General features: G+C 28.2%; 1 protein-coding gene across 4 annotated transcripts; it reads right to left on the bottom strand.

Annotated features, from left to right (window-relative positions):
- Positions 1 to 8,432: 8,432 nt before the first annotated feature.
- LOC100162343 (protein fem-1 homolog B) lies at positions 8,433 to 17,118 on the bottom strand. 4 transcript variants are annotated; one of them, XM_016807348.2, is made up of 13 exons: positions 16,394 to 17,118; positions 16,135 to 16,312; positions 14,985 to 15,188; positions 14,486 to 14,647; positions 14,231 to 14,432; positions 13,003 to 13,146; positions 11,728 to 11,902; positions 10,296 to 10,439; positions 9,321 to 9,547; positions 8,999 to 9,112; positions 8,786 to 8,913; positions 8,581 to 8,727; positions 8,433 to 8,514 (listed from the first exon to the last, which is right to left on the bottom strand). In XM_016807348.2, exons 1-12 carry the CDS (start codon positions 16,583 to 16,585, stop codon positions 8,591 to 8,593), a joined length of 2,007 nt encoding a protein of 668 aa, XP_016662837.1. In that variant the 5' UTR covers positions 16,586 to 17,118; the 3' UTR covers positions 8,433 to 8,514; positions 8,581 to 8,590. The 4 variants fall into 4 exon arrangements, with proteins under 4 accessions (XP_016662837.1, XP_008186448.1, XP_001946072.2 ...); XM_008188226.3 differs by having other exon boundaries at positions 8,433 to 8,498; XM_001946037.5 differs by having other exon boundaries at positions 8,433 to 8,727.
- Positions 17,119 to 17,158: the final 40 nt, after the last annotated feature.

The following is a 17,158-nucleotide window of genomic DNA, read 5'->3' as shown; positions in this document are numbered from 1 at the left end:
TTTATAAAATTTTAAATGCATATTCAGTAGGTCTGAGAATCGGCTACTATCTATTTTTCACACACCTAAGGGATAAGGGTTGTTCAGAAAAGAAAAAAAATAAAAATAATATTATTATTAAAATAATTATAATAGTGACAATAGTGTGTTATATATTGGTTATTATTGGTTAATCGGACATGTTTGTTGATTTGTATTATTATTTTTTGTCAATATATATATATATATATATATATATTATATTATATAAATAAATGTTTGTGTGTATAGATTAGACCTCAGGGAAGAAGCAGCCGCGGATCTAGAAGAATTTAACAGGGGGTGCTAAAAAAAAGGTGGGCAAGTGTGTGGCGCTCTGCTGTACAGTAGGTTACAATTGGATCACTGTAGTCTGTAATGGATGGTGTAAAATTTGAATTCAATTCAATACAATATACAATGATATAATATTATCATTGTATAAGAAAAACGATTCTGAGCGAAGACGGTCAGTCAGGCTATAATATTACGAAGTATATTTGATGATATTTTTGTGAATAATAAGTAATTTATTTACCTATTTACATGGAACTTTGTTTTAAATTTTCAATCCTTAGCTATAAAAGCTAAAAATTTTATATATTTTTAACTACAAAATAATTTTTGAATTTTAAATTTGATACATTTTGCCATAGTTCAAACCAGGGACTGAAACCGTACCGAAATTGACCGGTTTTGAACCGAAACCTTTTGAAAATCTTGGAACCGAAACCTGACCGGAACCCTTAAATACATTTTTTTAGGAACCGAAACCGAAACGTATATTTTGATGTAGAGGTTTTTACGCCTTTTAAAAAAATATTTAAAATTAAAATGTTCGTAAACAGCACAGAGCGGGTAAAAATATTTTGTACATTTAAATTATATTATTTCAATGCACTCGATGTATAGAAATGACTGCAGCGTCGCGTAAGTTTCCACACTACCTATATTATAATATATATGCTTGTTAAACGACATATTATATCACATCGGCCATGTTGTTTATAAGCATGCTATTAAAATCATTTTAATGCTTTTAAAAAATTTAAAAAACAACATAAGGTATTACACGTTGTGCGTTTTTTTTATTGTGGTGTCCTCTGTACTGTGTTGTAGGCCTAATCCACATTGCAAGCGAGAACACGCGAATGCCGCGGTCTACGAATATTGTAGGTACCTAATTTACGTAGACCGGTATAGCGAAAACTGCACTTCTCTCTCGTGTAACATTTTTCGTTGTTTCTACATCAACAAAACATATTTTAATATAAAAAAATAAATATGAAATTTAACGTACCTACGCAATAGGTTTTAATTTCAAATTTTAGATTCTGAGCGGAGCGAGGAAGCTAGTGGTTTTACAATGGTGTTTATTTTTTTTTTTATTTTTTTTTTATCCCGTGTACAAAATTTCTACCTGAAGGAGTCCTTCGATTTCAACATACAGTATCTTATCTTTTAACAAATTGGATCAAGGTTGTACTTTAGAGAGATAATTTTTCGACTTTCTCAATAGTTATTTAATACCACGGGAAAAACTACCGACAGATTACGAAAAACCGGTGAAAATGGGATCTTACTTAGGTATATATATGCAATATGTACATAAATTATTTTTTTTAGTAATTATTACAAGATATTTAATTTAAAAACTCCAATCTGGTAATTGATTTTCGGTGATATATTTAAGTTAATATATTTTTCGGTTTCGTTAATTTTTTTCTGGTATCGTTTAGTTGAAGGTCTTGTACTGTTGTAGTCTTGTGTCAGTATTCTGCATGACAATATAAGTATTAAAGTATCTATTTGTAATTGTGTGAAAACATCAATAAAGACGTATTATATATTTGGTTGTGCTGTCGAAAATGATTTGCTAAACTTTGCATGGAAGCACTCGCTTGAGTGCCATTCGACTATAAATCGTATCTAAAGCCCAAAATATGAGGCGGAAAAGGTGCCTCGTTAGCATAGGTACAACCAGACCAATATTTTTAGGGGCGCACAAATTATGAAGATTTCTTGTATAAGTTACTGTATGTACTGTGTTATATAATATATATTACCAATAATTTCAATTAATGTATATTGTGTATTATATTTTTAATATTTTTGTGAAATAGTAACAGTAAATTTGTAGCAACCTAACTACTACAGGTAAGTACATTATTTTCGGCCAGTAAATTGTATTTATTACTGCAAGTTAAAACTTCTGTACGACGTGGTCCACCTCGCCTCTCTCAATTATACCCTAATCAACAATGCTATAACAATTATTTTTATTCGTTTGAGTAGGTACTTTTTAACTCTGACTGATTTTAACTAGAATTAAAATAGCTTTAAACTTCGATCGTTAATTTCTTGTCAAGTAGTTTTTTTTTTTTATAATACTCATGTACCTACTATGCACGAAGGGGCAGCCCCAGTGGCTTAGAGGAGAGCTAGAACTAATATTGTTATTAATTTTTAGTATCGTGTGTTGGCCGCAAACACAATACAAACAAACGTACACAAATAAGTTATTCATATTTAATATTATAATAAATAATAGAGCTGGCTCAATAGTATGCTACCTAGTTATTAATTTTCTTATTATCCTTTTAATATATTTGTTCAAAATACGTTTGTATAATAATATAATACATCAGTTTTAACTTTCGTTGATAATATTTATATTTTCCGATTACTGTTCTAATTTTTATTTACTAAAAGTTTTCCTGTACCTATTCTTTTTAACATTTTTAAGTTTATTTTCGTTCGTAAAGTACCTATAAGTTCTTTTTTATTTTCAACATAAAACAATTACACTTTTTAGATTCATCGACACACGCACACCTACTGCTATGAATGCAACTTTAAATAATAACTCTCAGACCACAGATCTGAAGACTGAAATATTTTTATGCACCTACGATGATTCAACACCGTCAAGCTTTGTATAGAAAAGTTATTGAGCCCAAGTGATGATAAGGAATTATTTTGATATAATTCTTGGTCGGCGCATAAGTACCTAAGCTAAACTACAGATGTCTAAACCAATTAACATGATTTTATGTATTTTGTAAAATGTATCTATTTAATATTGTCGTCCCCTCACCATTTCAAATCTCCGCACCAAACACACCACCCACTACCGCTGGCCGGCGTCATGCACACAAAACAAACGCTTTGTTCCAGGACAGTAAAAAAATGTTATGAATAATGATAGTTTCACGATATTTAAAACCGGTTGAATAAAGAGGTTCAATTGGAATACTGAGTGGTATGAAACTTGGAAATGGGACTTTGGTAAACTCTAAATAATAATATTAATAAGAAAAAATAATAATAACAATAAAAAATAAAATTGAATATCTATATACATAAAAATGTCTGTCTGTCCCTTATGCATTCCTAAACGGCTAGACCGATGTTGATAAAATTTGGTACAGATTTAGATTAAACCTCTGGGCAGAAGATAGGCTAATTTAAAAAGGGGGAGAACCAACCCCGAGAGGTGCTCAACAGGGATTTTGAGATTTCCTATGGACATTTTTGTATGGTTGCCGTGGGTTTTAAAGTTATTATTATTTTAAACATATTATTCATGTAGGATTGGCATTTTTAATGGGCAACAAAGTGCACGGGATCAGCTAGTAGGTATATACCTAATAAAAATATAATAAATATATTAATAATAATAATACCTATATAGTTATAGTTATAATATTAGAACAACGTTGAATTGTAATTTGTAAATAAGGATCGGGGGGGGGGGGGGGGGATATCGTCCTTATAATTTAAAAATACTGTACGTTTACTCATCTTGGACTTATAATGATATATTTTGACAACTGACAAATAGAAATCCTTCGGCACCAGCAGCCTAGGTCGCCTTTCTAATAAGACTGAAACACACTAAAATTCAAGCCTAAATTAGCCGAAAATGTGCAAATGTGCTGCGACAAAATTAAAAAGCGGGTTAGAGGATGTCGCTCTGCTGTACAGTATGTTACAAGAGGGTCAATGTATAATGGATTGTATTTAACCTGAATTCAATGATATAATATCATAGAAAAATGATTCTGAGCGGAGACTGTTTGTCAGTCTGGATTTTTTATATTGTTATTATTTATTATGGCCTTTAAGTTGAATTAATATTAGGTATAATGTTATAATTTTTTATTCGTTGCAATATTGGTGATAAACAAAGCGTTAGAAATTAAAATCCCATTTTCACTGGTTTTTAGTAATTTGTCGGTAGTTTTTCCCGTGGCATTAAATAGGTAACTACTGAGAAAATCGAAAAATGATAAAGTACCATCTTGATCCAATCTGCTAAAAGATAAGATAGGTAGTACAGTAGTACTGTATGTTGAAATCGAAGAACTCCTTCTGGTATAAATTTTTTTATACAGGATAGAATATTTTTAAAAAAACGCGCAACATATGTAATGCCTTATGTTGTTTTACAAGTTTTTGAATTTTTTTAAAGCATTAAAAACATTTTAAAAGCGTGCTTTTAATCAACATGGACGATGTGATATAGTGTCGTTTAACAAGTACCTACCTATATAGGTGGTGTGGAAACTTACGCGACGCTGCAGTCATCCTTATACATCGAGTACATTGAAATAATTATATGCCTAGATGAAACAAATAATAAAGAGATAAAAACTTGTGTAACATAAGACCGTGTTCGAGATTAAAGAAATATACCTACAAATATACTTTTGGAGTGATACATATGACAGCGCAAATTTACGAAACCTCGGGGGGCTGGATAAATGTTTGCACGCTTCCCTTCATGACAAAATCACATTAAAAAAATGATTTTATTTCTGAACATGAGTGCGACGCTATTTGCGTAAGAATTTTTGTGGGTATACCTATGCTAAAAATGTCCGTTTTAGATTTTCAATCAATAACAATAGTCCCGAATTCTGTATTTTGCGATTCCATGATTGCGATAAATGGAATCTACAACCAATTACCTACTTTACGTATTATGTAAAGGAAACGTTTCATGGACAGCATAATTGTGATTTATGAATTGATTGTATTCAAATTCTGCTATAAATAAATTTGACATAAATATTGAGCCTAATTCACAAATTATTCTAAACATGTTTTTATACGTGTCAGACAGTTTTATTTGGAAGCAGAGCAAATACTAATGGTATCTACATAATAACCATACCTACCGCAGTTAAGGGGGCTGGAACGTAATCAATTCTAAGGAGTAAAAACTAGGCATTTTATACTTCTGTTTAACTGGGTCTTATGTATGTGTTGAAAGCAGGGACTTGAACCGAACCTAAAAGAACCGGTTCTGGAACCGGAACCGAAACCTTTATTTTAATATAATAAAGTACCAGAATCGAACCGGAATTTTTTAATTAAAAAGGTACTTTAAGGTTCAAAAATAAAATAATTTTATTTATCATATTTAAAGGTATTACGGTTTTGTGTATAACCTATGTATCTATGCCATATTACTTATGAGTTTTCTAATATTTCTCATACCTCAATTAACCTAACCTAACCTCAATTATACCCGCATTCTGGATGACTATTTGAAATTACTATACTTTTTGGTACCGAAATTATCTGGAACCAGTACCTTTATTTTTATTCATCAAAGAACCAGAACCGAACCGGAATCGTTATTTTATTTTTGGAGAACCGGTACCGGAACCGATACCGATAAATTCAAAAAGTTCCGGTCCCTGGTTGAAAGTAAATGAACATTAGTGTGCGTAATTCGTAGTACTGATCACGTTTTATAAGGGGCATCATAGTGACCGGGACGTACGTCTGTAATTTTACCTACGCGCATGCACTTGTCAACATATATTTTGCTTTATAAAATGACAAACATTTTTTTTTCCAAAAATACTACCTCTGACTTCAATCACTACGCTCAGTAGGATGTTCCGATTTAAATATTGAAAGCAGATTTGAATTCTCCTCTAAATTTACTATGCTTTAACTGTCGTACATTTTTCATATTCTATATCAATTTATTTAAATTTGAATTATGAATATGATCTATTTTTACTCTTTTTGTTAGCACATTTCTAAGTAAAAAAAATAAAAATCAGAAAAATGAAATTGTCAAAGCATAGATAATTTAGTGAAAAATTCAAATTTGCTTTCAAAATTAATATCGGAACATTATATTGGGCGTAGTGATTGAAGTCGTGAGCTATGTTTTCGACCAAAAATGAATCACGCTCCAGCCCCCTTAAATTAAATTTTCACCGAATTTAACAATTTTTGGTTACATCTCATATTCATATCATAACCTCCATGCAAAGGTAGACATCAACTAGTTAAAAAGTTAATTTTTTTTTAACTTTTCAACTTAACTAGTTTAATTTACAGTTAAAATAACTTAGCTTTTCTCAGTTGATTAAAAAAAAAATCCATCAAGTTAAAAACATATTGAAATTTTTCGTTTATATGTAAATATTACTATATCAGTATAAAATAAAAATAATCCAATACAAAAACACAAACATTTCTGTTCTTTATCTTGATAACATAAATTTGTGTATATTAATATATTTTATTAAGTTGTCAATTATATATTGGGCGAGTTGCAATTATAAATGTTTTTAATAAAATTAATAATTTTAAATTACAAATTGACAGTTGTTGTTTTAATGTTATATAACTTATAATATTGAAGGTATGAAAAAATATGAAGGTTGTACGTATATGAAGGCAATGTACTCATCTTCATGTATTATGACATTCAATCGCTATAAGATATAAAAAAATAAATTTGTTAAATTATTATAGTTTGAAATGAGTATAGTTTAAATTAGTAAATAATAGTAAAGTAAAAGTAAAAGGGTATACGGTGTACATTATGAAAAAAGTTCAATAAAATTGTTTTTATAATTTACAAATTAGAAACTAGAAATACACATTCACTCTTTATGTGACTTACGTACTAATTTAAAAAAAAAATTGATTAACTTTTTTTAAACTGAGCTAAGTTAATATTTTTTCCTAAATTAACTTTTAACTTATAGAGTTAAATTTAAAATTTGTTAACTGTTAACTTTTAACTTATCGATCTTGTGTCCTCTTAACTTAACTTGAGATAATTATTTTCATTAACTTGCCCACCTTTGCCTCCATGCATGTCAACGTCACCGCCAACAAAAATAAAAAGTGTGATTTTCAGCTTAAGGAGAAACTTGCATCGTAGGGTGCAGGTCTATAATTTGATTAATTTTATTTTCGTTAGAAAAGTTAAGGTTTGAAAATGTAAAACAAGGTTCCACATTATTAGGTTATATATAAATTACTTTATTCACAATAATATCATTAAATGTACTTTGTACTATTATAAGCTGACTGATCGCCTTCGCTCAGAATCGTTTTTTGTATACAATGATATTATATCATTCAATTAAAATTTAACGCCATCCATTATAGTGACCCACTCAGTGGCATGTTGAACTCATTTTTTGTGAGGAGCAAAAATGTAAATAAGCTACCCCCTTGATGTTTATAACGGCATTTACAACTCAGCAAAAAAGTTTAAATTAAAAATTTACAAACTATGCGTACATTTGTAACGATTTGTATAATCGGATATCATATTTCTACGATATACCTAGTCACCTAGGTGACAAGGTATTTTGTGGCAAGGGGACCACCCAGCAATCATCAATTTTGAAGGAGCAATTTCTCCAAAATAATACCTTCAAAACGCCACTGGACCCACTTGTTACCTTCTGAACAGCACAGCGATACCAACTAGACAGCTTTTTTTTTTAGTTTAAATTGTATTAATTCTAAAATATACTATGATCATAGAAATATATAATATATCAACCCATGTAGGCATATTAATAAATGCAATGAATTTATTGAAATGCATAAATTTTAAATTATAATTAATAAATTTTAATTTAAATTAATTAAAAATTTTAAATACATTAAGATATATAAGTAATCACTAGACACTAATCAACATTTTTTTGATATTATAAGAATTCACTTCAAATAAATAAAACAATAAGGTAGACAAATATGAATGAAATTTTATTCTTGATGTTGGCAATATTAAGTAAATGGAGATGTTAGGACAATCTCCCTTTATAAAAATATGTAAACCATTAGAGAATATAACTTTAAACTATTTAACAAATTTTAGTTGACAATGTTATTCCAAGGTTTCTATTAATTAAACATATTATGTACATATACTATATAGTTACAAGGTTAAAATATAACTATACCTATACATTACACATGTTTTTTTTTTTATAGAAATCAGTAAATTATGTCATGCAGTTTTTAATATTCATAAGAAATCAACATTGTACATATTTGTTTTCATAAAAATATTAATAAATAAAAAGTTTATAAAAAATAAAAATATATACATGTAGGATAGATAAATCATAATAAAAATGAATTATGATGAAGTCTCTTCAATATTCTACTGTAAGCATTCATTGATCTGCCTAACAGCTGACCTGCATAAAATGACGACTTTTTAATTTACTTTTATATGTCATAAAGAAGGTACTATTTTTATTGTCTAGATATTTTACTAACTATCAATCACTTAATGTAAATTAGTAAATTGTACTAATATTTTTGGCAATTGATCGCGGTAGTATTTTTTTGGACATCGGTACTTGAGCACACTGGCGGATAAACATTTCAAACTCCTTGGCATTTTGTTTGTTAAATGAAATAAATCTAAAACAAAAAGTAAATATTCAGAATAAAATTAAGTTAAATAGAATAAAATAATTACTCGACAGATATCCTGTATGAGGACAAACCCCTAATTTGTTTACAAAATCTGTATGAGCACCAGCATTCAACAACTCCATGACCATTTTTCTTGTGTCTAAGTAATCACTGTCGTGTGGTATGTGAGGACTTCAAATATAATTATTGTAAAGGAAATAACACGATTAATAATTTTAAAATAAATGTTAACAAAATAATGAAACAAAACACTTACAAATCTGTTATGAATTTACCAATGTAATGGAGTGGTGTATTTTTATCATTGTCAACTGCATCTACGTTTGCTCCACAATGAACTAATAATTTCATTGCAAGAAAGTTTGGAAAGCTGCAATAAAAAATACAAAAAAATAAGTTGTTTTTCTAGTATAAGACTCAACATAGAAAATATTAATGCACATACAAAATATAGGTCAATCGATTAAAGAATTAAAATAAAATCTGGATTACAGAAGTAAGTGTAAATAAATAGGTAAATTCAAATTGATTTTCTCCAGTTATTTTATTTAGTATTTACTTATATAAAATAATATTACCAGCAAATTCCTGTTGTGAAAATATTGTCAACGTTTGTATCATAATTAAGACACAAATGAAGTAATGTTTGGCCTTTATTTGTTTTAAGTTCAAGTTTATTTATTTCCACTATAACTTTCATCAAATCGCCTACTAAGGGATCTTCATTATTACTATTTTGTAATAATGCGATACTGGTTATAATAATCAAACCAAGTGTCGACTTCATGTTTGAATAGTATTCATTCTGTAGAAAAAGATAATTTTATGTTTTTAATTTCAATTTCGTTTGTCTATTATTTAAGGATAAGGGACATAACTCACGTATTCACCATTATTTTTAATTATAAATGTAAATGGGTACTTCTGTATTATCCGGACAACCTGCATTGATTAATAACTTACCGGACTACCATATTAGGTATATACACTCATACAGATTATTTGGACAACCACTACTTTTTTTACATATTTATCTCACAAATAAAATAATAGAAAATATTAATATGCACGTGTTTACTCAATCTGAAATAAGGTAATATTTAATAATATACAAGTTCACGGTAACAATATGAGTAGTTTAGATTATAGGATATTATAATTTATCATGAATTATCTAACACAAATAATGTCCAATGGCATAATATAATGGACTTTATTCATTGACATGTTGACAAAAGTACTTTTAGTACATAATATGCATAATTTTGTTTGCCATTTCCGTACTGTATATTTCAATTTTAAAAAAATATAATAAAATTGTTATTGATTGGAATGGTTTTTTTTTAAGATAAGTTTATCATGAATGGCATAAATACGTAATGTCAAAATACACAATAATAATCAACTTTTATATTTTATATTACCTATTGTATAAGTAAATTCTATGGTACACGGTAATCCGGTAAATTCTACATCTAACTAGATAGCCCAGATAATACATTAAGTACCTAAATGTAAATGTAGTTAATATTTGTAATTTATTAATATCATACCTTTGATAATTCTTTTTCAGCTGAACAATCAACTTCAGATAATTTTTTTTTAATAATAATTAATTCATCACATGCAGATTGTAAAATATTCTTTAAATCTGATAATTTGATTTTAATATTATTTTTAATCATTTGACAAAACACCTGAGAAAATATTATATATGTTAAGCATGGTCTCATATAAAAATATTTAATTTTATCACTAAATAACTAATGGGAACAGAAGGTCATAGTAATATTATTTTAGTTTTGAAAATGTATTTCTTAATTAATGTTATTTAATTAAAGGAGTATAGATTCAAAATGGATGATTGTATTATTATTATATTATGTTATATAAAAAGTATAACACTCGTTAATACTGTTTTTTTAACATTTTATACTTTTTTAGACAAAAATAAAAAAAATGTAAAAACATAATATCTTATATGTACCTATATGTAACGCTGATGTTAATTTTGTTTCTAAAGTATCAATCTACTATGCTATATTTAAATAATTAAATCGTATTTTTATTTGTATAAGTATTTTACTATAAAACAAATTTTAATATCCATGAACTCTGTATACCAGATTCAAGCTTATAGCTCAGGTGGTATTTGTATCAACTATTGTTAATATAATTTATTGTAATTATTTAATTGTAATTTATTTAGCTGAATAAATAAATAAATCTACTACACAAATTGTCTTAAATTAAAATTGGTATCACCAGTTTCTAATTTACAACGAATAATCTATCAGTATCCAGATCATTAATGAATGGAGTGAAGACAAGTATCCTACATGCCTTCATCCAATATACATATTATACATGATACTGTAACTCAGATATACTTAATTTTTTTTATTATTGAATCTCATACATCATTTTTGAATTTACGTTACTTAAGGTAGAACATGCTAATTAAGGAGCCTAGGGGGGTTCTATAAAAGTAATAACATAACATTTTATGATTTGTTGTATCAAAACTAAATGTTATAATTATTATGTTAAACTGTTGCTGCATTTGGGTAAATGGGCTAAATATGAAAGCTTGGCAGGCTGCAGGTTGAGTTGGCTGCTATAGCTTGTTAAATTTAAAAACAATTTTAATGGATCATATTTATAATGCAAATGAGTAAATCTGAATATAAACTTTTAAGTCTTTATGTCTAAAAATATAATAACTATCAAAATGTTTTTTTGTAAATGTAGGGAAAATTTGATATAATTCTTATATTCAATTTTGAAGTCATAAAAATAAAATACTAACATACAAATTTAAATAAACGAGCCTAGTAAAAGAAATATTAAGAAGTTTATTAATTGATCTGATTACCATAATAACTTGCGAAGCAAAAGATAATATTATGTAAAATAGATTATGTTTTAAGTTAGATAAAATATCTTAAGTACATTTTGGAATTTCTTAAGAATATAAAATGTTACCTGTGTGAATCGTAAAAGATCTCTTTGGACGCTATGTTTATTGTGATTAGCTATTTTTAAGGCATGATTCCAGAGAAGTATACAAGGTGTAAAATTATGTGCATCTGCATATACAGCACCACGGTATATGATTGATTGTAATAAATCTGGATTGTTTTCTCCTAAAATCCGTTCTCTACAATAATAAACATAAGCAAAAAATATATGTTAAATAATCATTTGTTTGTTATGCTGCTGTTTTCTTCAATATAGTGTGTAGCTAAATATATTTACTATTTAATAAAAACGGAATTAGATAGTGTCAATCATGGAGTAGTACTAATTAAACTAATTACTGAATTATGCTGAAATACGAGGTATAGTAAATAATTTAACTATCATATTATCTTGCTAATATATTAAAAACAGTTAAATTAATAGCAGACTTGGTCAACCATGCTTGGCCCTCTACTTTTTATCAGACTCAAAGATGAATGATGAAGGTAGTTGCTAAAATTATTTGTTTCACTGAAGACTAACATGGAAAAACATTGAAAATTTGAATATTACGGAAAATAATAACTTAATCTCAATAAAAACATGGTTAAATAAGAATCTTCTCTTTCAGTAAACTATTAAAATTGTTTAACACTTCAGTGGAATGTGAGAAGAGTTCACCTGATTATTGTGGACCTATCATCTATTTTTTAGCAAAGTTTCTCCTGTGTCTTATTATGTGGCTTTTGACTTGTCAACATTTTTCCATACCAAATTTTCACATGTAAGTTTCAAATGGTGTGATGGTTATGGTGATGTTGTTAACACAGCCTACCAGTCTATACAAATAAGTTACATGAACATTACTATTGATCCCCTTATATACAGTAACACTCAATCAACTTGACTGGCAGCAAGGCACTCATCAACAATGAATATTTAACTGCTCAAACTTTGTTCCAAAACATTCCTCCTTCATTAAACTCGAAATCGAACCTCTAGATAATATCTTACAATTATATAGTTCATAGACCCAATTAGGGGTTGATCTTAATGGTAACAATCTTGCATGGGATGTTGGCAACAACTACAATAGCAATGCCAATCACACAGTTATCTCTTATCTTTGTATTCCTTATATTGGTGTTGCCTCTTGTGTCAAGCTTCCACCCTTACCAAACTCTACTGTCAACTTGTTGATTTCCCTCAGCAATTGTTTCTTCTATGGCCAGTTTTGAAGATAAAAAAAATGGTATGTGAATAATAAATACCAAATTGTTATCGATAAATTAAACGTACCTAATTATCAGTGATTCAAAATGTATAGCTTCAGCATTATCTTTTATATCTAATAACTCTTGTACGGTTTGACATTCTACTTTGTTATTGTAACATTCGACGGTTTTGTTAACTTTTTTATTTATAATTGGATGCTTCTCGTACCTAAAATTATATATAATTTGCATTATTTTGTTTAATGTTTACAGTAATACACATTATAATTTTTTTTTTAATAATATTCAAAGACCCTCAAAAACTAGGAAAATTTTACCCATTATATATCTGTGGCTTGGTGCAAGAAGGGCCAATGTCATATTTTGACAATGTTCAGGAATTTAAAATATTAAATTGACCAATTTTTAAGATTTACATAAAATTCTTAAATTTTATGTTTGAACTCTAAAAATTCTCTCACTTAATTACATTTGTTTTTATTTCATTGTATGACACTCATTTAATGTTTAAAGATAAATCAGTTCGTTTTAGTTTGACATTGGCCCCCCAGAAAAAATAAAAAATAACTTTGGGTTGACATTAGCCAAAAACTTAAATTTAAAATAAACAATTTTTAATAATTAAATAACTTGACTTTTTTATGAAAACCTCATAATAATATTAAATTGATCATAATGTTAGTAACTCCTACATTTATAAACTTTATTAATTGATTTCGAAATGGCCAATGTCGTGGCTATAGATAATATGTGGCCAATGTCGACATAGGCCCATAATAAATTGATTATTATTTTATCGATTATTGCCATGATGTAGCACAGGCATTTGTTGTCTTTGTCTTACAAGTGCGTAAAATACCATATTTACGCCCAGCAAATAACGTTTAGCATCGTTAGCTAAAAATTTAACAAATCGATCTATTAAGAAATTTGGTAGAAAGAACCTTTAATGTGTTTGAAAATGGGTTTTTTACGATAGTTAATTTTGTTAGCAAGTTTCGCAGATATAATACAGCGTAAATTAAAAATGCTAATAACTCACTTAAAAACTGAATTATCGTAAAAAACCCAAGACCAAACAAAATGTTCTAACCATCAAGTTTCTTAATAGGTCGATTCACTTTAATTTTAAAACTAACAAACCTAAACGTGATCTGCTGAGCGTAAATTTGCTATGTTACGCGCTTGTAAGATGGAAACAATAAATGCCAGTGTTACGTCCTCTTAAGCCATACATAGAACATTGTTAGTATCTTAAAATTATATTATGATATATAAACTAAATTTCATACCGCCTTTTCATCGCTCGAATCAAAATATTATATCCCCGACTTAAGTCATAATGATCTTTGTCATTCAAAAACGAAGCACCTAGTAACTCTTCAGCCTCTATCATCTCTTCCCGGGATAAATTTAATTGGCTCATCTCATCAATGAGACAATATACAAAATCATGATGTGTTCTTTCGGCTGCCACCAAAATTGGAGTCAAAGCTAGAAAAAAAATGACAATTAATTTAAATCTTTAATTCAAAATATATACATACATTGCCGATTTTTTAGTTGTTGAGCATTAAATTCTATGAGTAGTTTAGCAATTTCCAAATTATCGGCTTGTGCAGCAAAGTGCATGGCAGTAGATCCACAATTAGTTTGTATATTAATATCAGCTCCCTTTCTCAACAAATATTCAACAACTTCTTTGTGATCTAGGATAAAAATAATATTTTACTAATTAAATAAATAAATAATGGTTCATATTTATAAGTAGAATAAAATAATTTATATGCAATTGTAATATAAAATTAAAATTAATCTATAAGTTCCACACAAACATTGCAAAATTGACTACAGATCTCGTATGAGCCAATAAATTAATTGTAAAGTTTTAGTTATAATTATTAGACACAAAGTGATTTTATTTTGCGCTCCAAGTTTTCTAAAAGATAGTTTCTTAGAGAAGAACACAATTTAAATGAAATATTAAAATATGTTTCATATAATATGTGTGTGCTGAAATGTAACAATAAAATTATATGTACTTACTATTATGAGAAGCAATCATAAGACATGTACTATTATATATATTGGTTAAATTAACATTTGCTCCATGTTCAACCAAATATTCAACAATATTTAGATGTCCTAAATAACAAGCTGCTCGTAATGGAGATGACTTAGTTTCAGTAAGAAAGTTAACATTTGCACCATTCTCAACAAGAATTTTGACTACTTCCATGGACCCAGTTCCTAGAAATTTAAAATTATCAATTAGGTAGTTCATGATAAATAAGAGTAAGTAATAAGTTAGATGATCGAAGATCATATAACCTATTTAATTAACTATTCTTCTTTGGGCCATTATTACAATGTCCGGTTTAAGTTAACCGGCCAAATTCTGCGGGTAATACAATTTATTATCAGTCGTTTAGCGTTGACATACACTATAACGGACATCAAGGCTCGGCATTAACGAGTTAAAAAGTTAAAGTTACGTTAAAAAGTTAATTTAATTTAAAATTTTTACTTAACTAGTTACTTTTGGCTTTTCATTAACTGTTAACTTATTAATTTTTTTTTAATGTGAAATTAACAAATTAATTTTTAATTTTAGGAAGTAAGTTAAGTTAATTTATTTTGTTATTAATTTTAATATATTTCACTATTTCAGTCTATTTCGTTTTCAAGTCAAAAATTAAAACTAAACATTTATATCATTCGAATCTAACTTATATGGAAATACTGTATAGACTCTATAGAGTATAAAGTATAAACACTATAATCTATAATTTAGTTTTGTGTTGGAAAAAAAAATGAAGTACACTACATAAACAAATTAACTTTTTTTTAACTTAATAAAAAGTTAACAAAAAGTGTAAATAAGTTTTAATTTTTTGTTATTAATGTGTATTAACTTAACTTCACTGAGTTAAAAAAAAGCCTTGCCGGACATTGTAAGAAAGTCCCTTAGACTCATCAAAAACTTTTTATGATTAATTTTATAAAAATAAAAACAAATATTGTATATACAATAGTTAAAAGTATAGTAAATATGATAAAAACTTCTGAGCGTTAAAAGTAAAGAACAAAATTTACATAGGAAGAAATTGAGGTTTTGATTAACATTCTAATAATTTATCGTTTTATTTATTTTATAATAGAACGTAAATGTTTATGAATAAAATAATATACTGACCAGCCGCACACCAAAGTGCTGTAGCCCCTTTGACAAGTGAACCAAAATGTACTACATCTCCCACGTTGTCCACTGCAACATTAAATCTGTCAAACAATGCCTTTACAATTTTTATTTGGCCATTCAGGCTAGCCTCCATTAGCAGCGTAAATTGCTGATCAAAGGGGCTGGCGTAAGTCTAAATGGGGCAGAACATGAAACGTTATTAAACGGATATACCTACCAACTGAAATCTGTTTCACAGGAATAAAAACCTTACCCTATTGATTAAAAAATCCGTGTCGACGATCTCGTCCCTTTCAATTATATTAATAGTTTCGATGAAGCGAATGTTCAGGTAATCTTTGTCAGTACCCAATTCATTAGAGTAGGATGGGAACGAGTGGCAATAATAAGGATGATCCACGATATTTAATGGGGTTTCTGATGTAACTAAGATGCGTCGTGACATTTTTGGGACAAAACGAACGGCGGTTACTCTTGCTCGGGCAAGTAAGTTCGTGTGTCCACTTGAGACTTGTGTCAAATGTGATTATTCGACATTCGTGTCATCCAGTACGTAAACAAGTAAATATTAATTAGTAATTACATAATAATATAAAAGTTATTAAACTATAATGGTAAAATTTAAACGATGTGTGGTAATAATATTATTATGAATTTAATATTTATTTGTGATAATCATTGACCAGTGATTAGTGAACAGTGAAGGTGAGACACCATCGAGCGAATGACTGGGCAGTGAGCGTCCGAGTAACGACTACCAAAACATTGATAATCTGTATAATCACAAATAATAATATCATTAAAAAAAACGAATAAATATTGCATGAAATAACGATAGGAGCACAGAACAATTTACACTCAATCCTGTGATGGGAGTGTAGGAAATGCTGTTTATTTATATGCCTAGATAATAGGACGAGAGCATATTATTATTAAAAAAATTAAACTCTATTTGAGCTATGGCACTGACAGCTACTGAACCACAGCCAACAGGCAGTAATACATATATTTTTATAAA

This window comes from Acyrthosiphon pisum, chromosome A3, assembly GCF_005508785.2.
Source record: "Acyrthosiphon pisum isolate AL4f chromosome A3, pea_aphid_22Mar2018_4r6ur, whole genome shotgun sequence".
Taxonomy (NCBI): domain Eukaryota; kingdom Metazoa; phylum Arthropoda; class Insecta; order Hemiptera; family Aphididae; genus Acyrthosiphon; species Acyrthosiphon pisum.
Note: the sequence above shows the minus strand (reverse complement) of the source record. Positions and strands in the feature narration are given on the sequence as shown.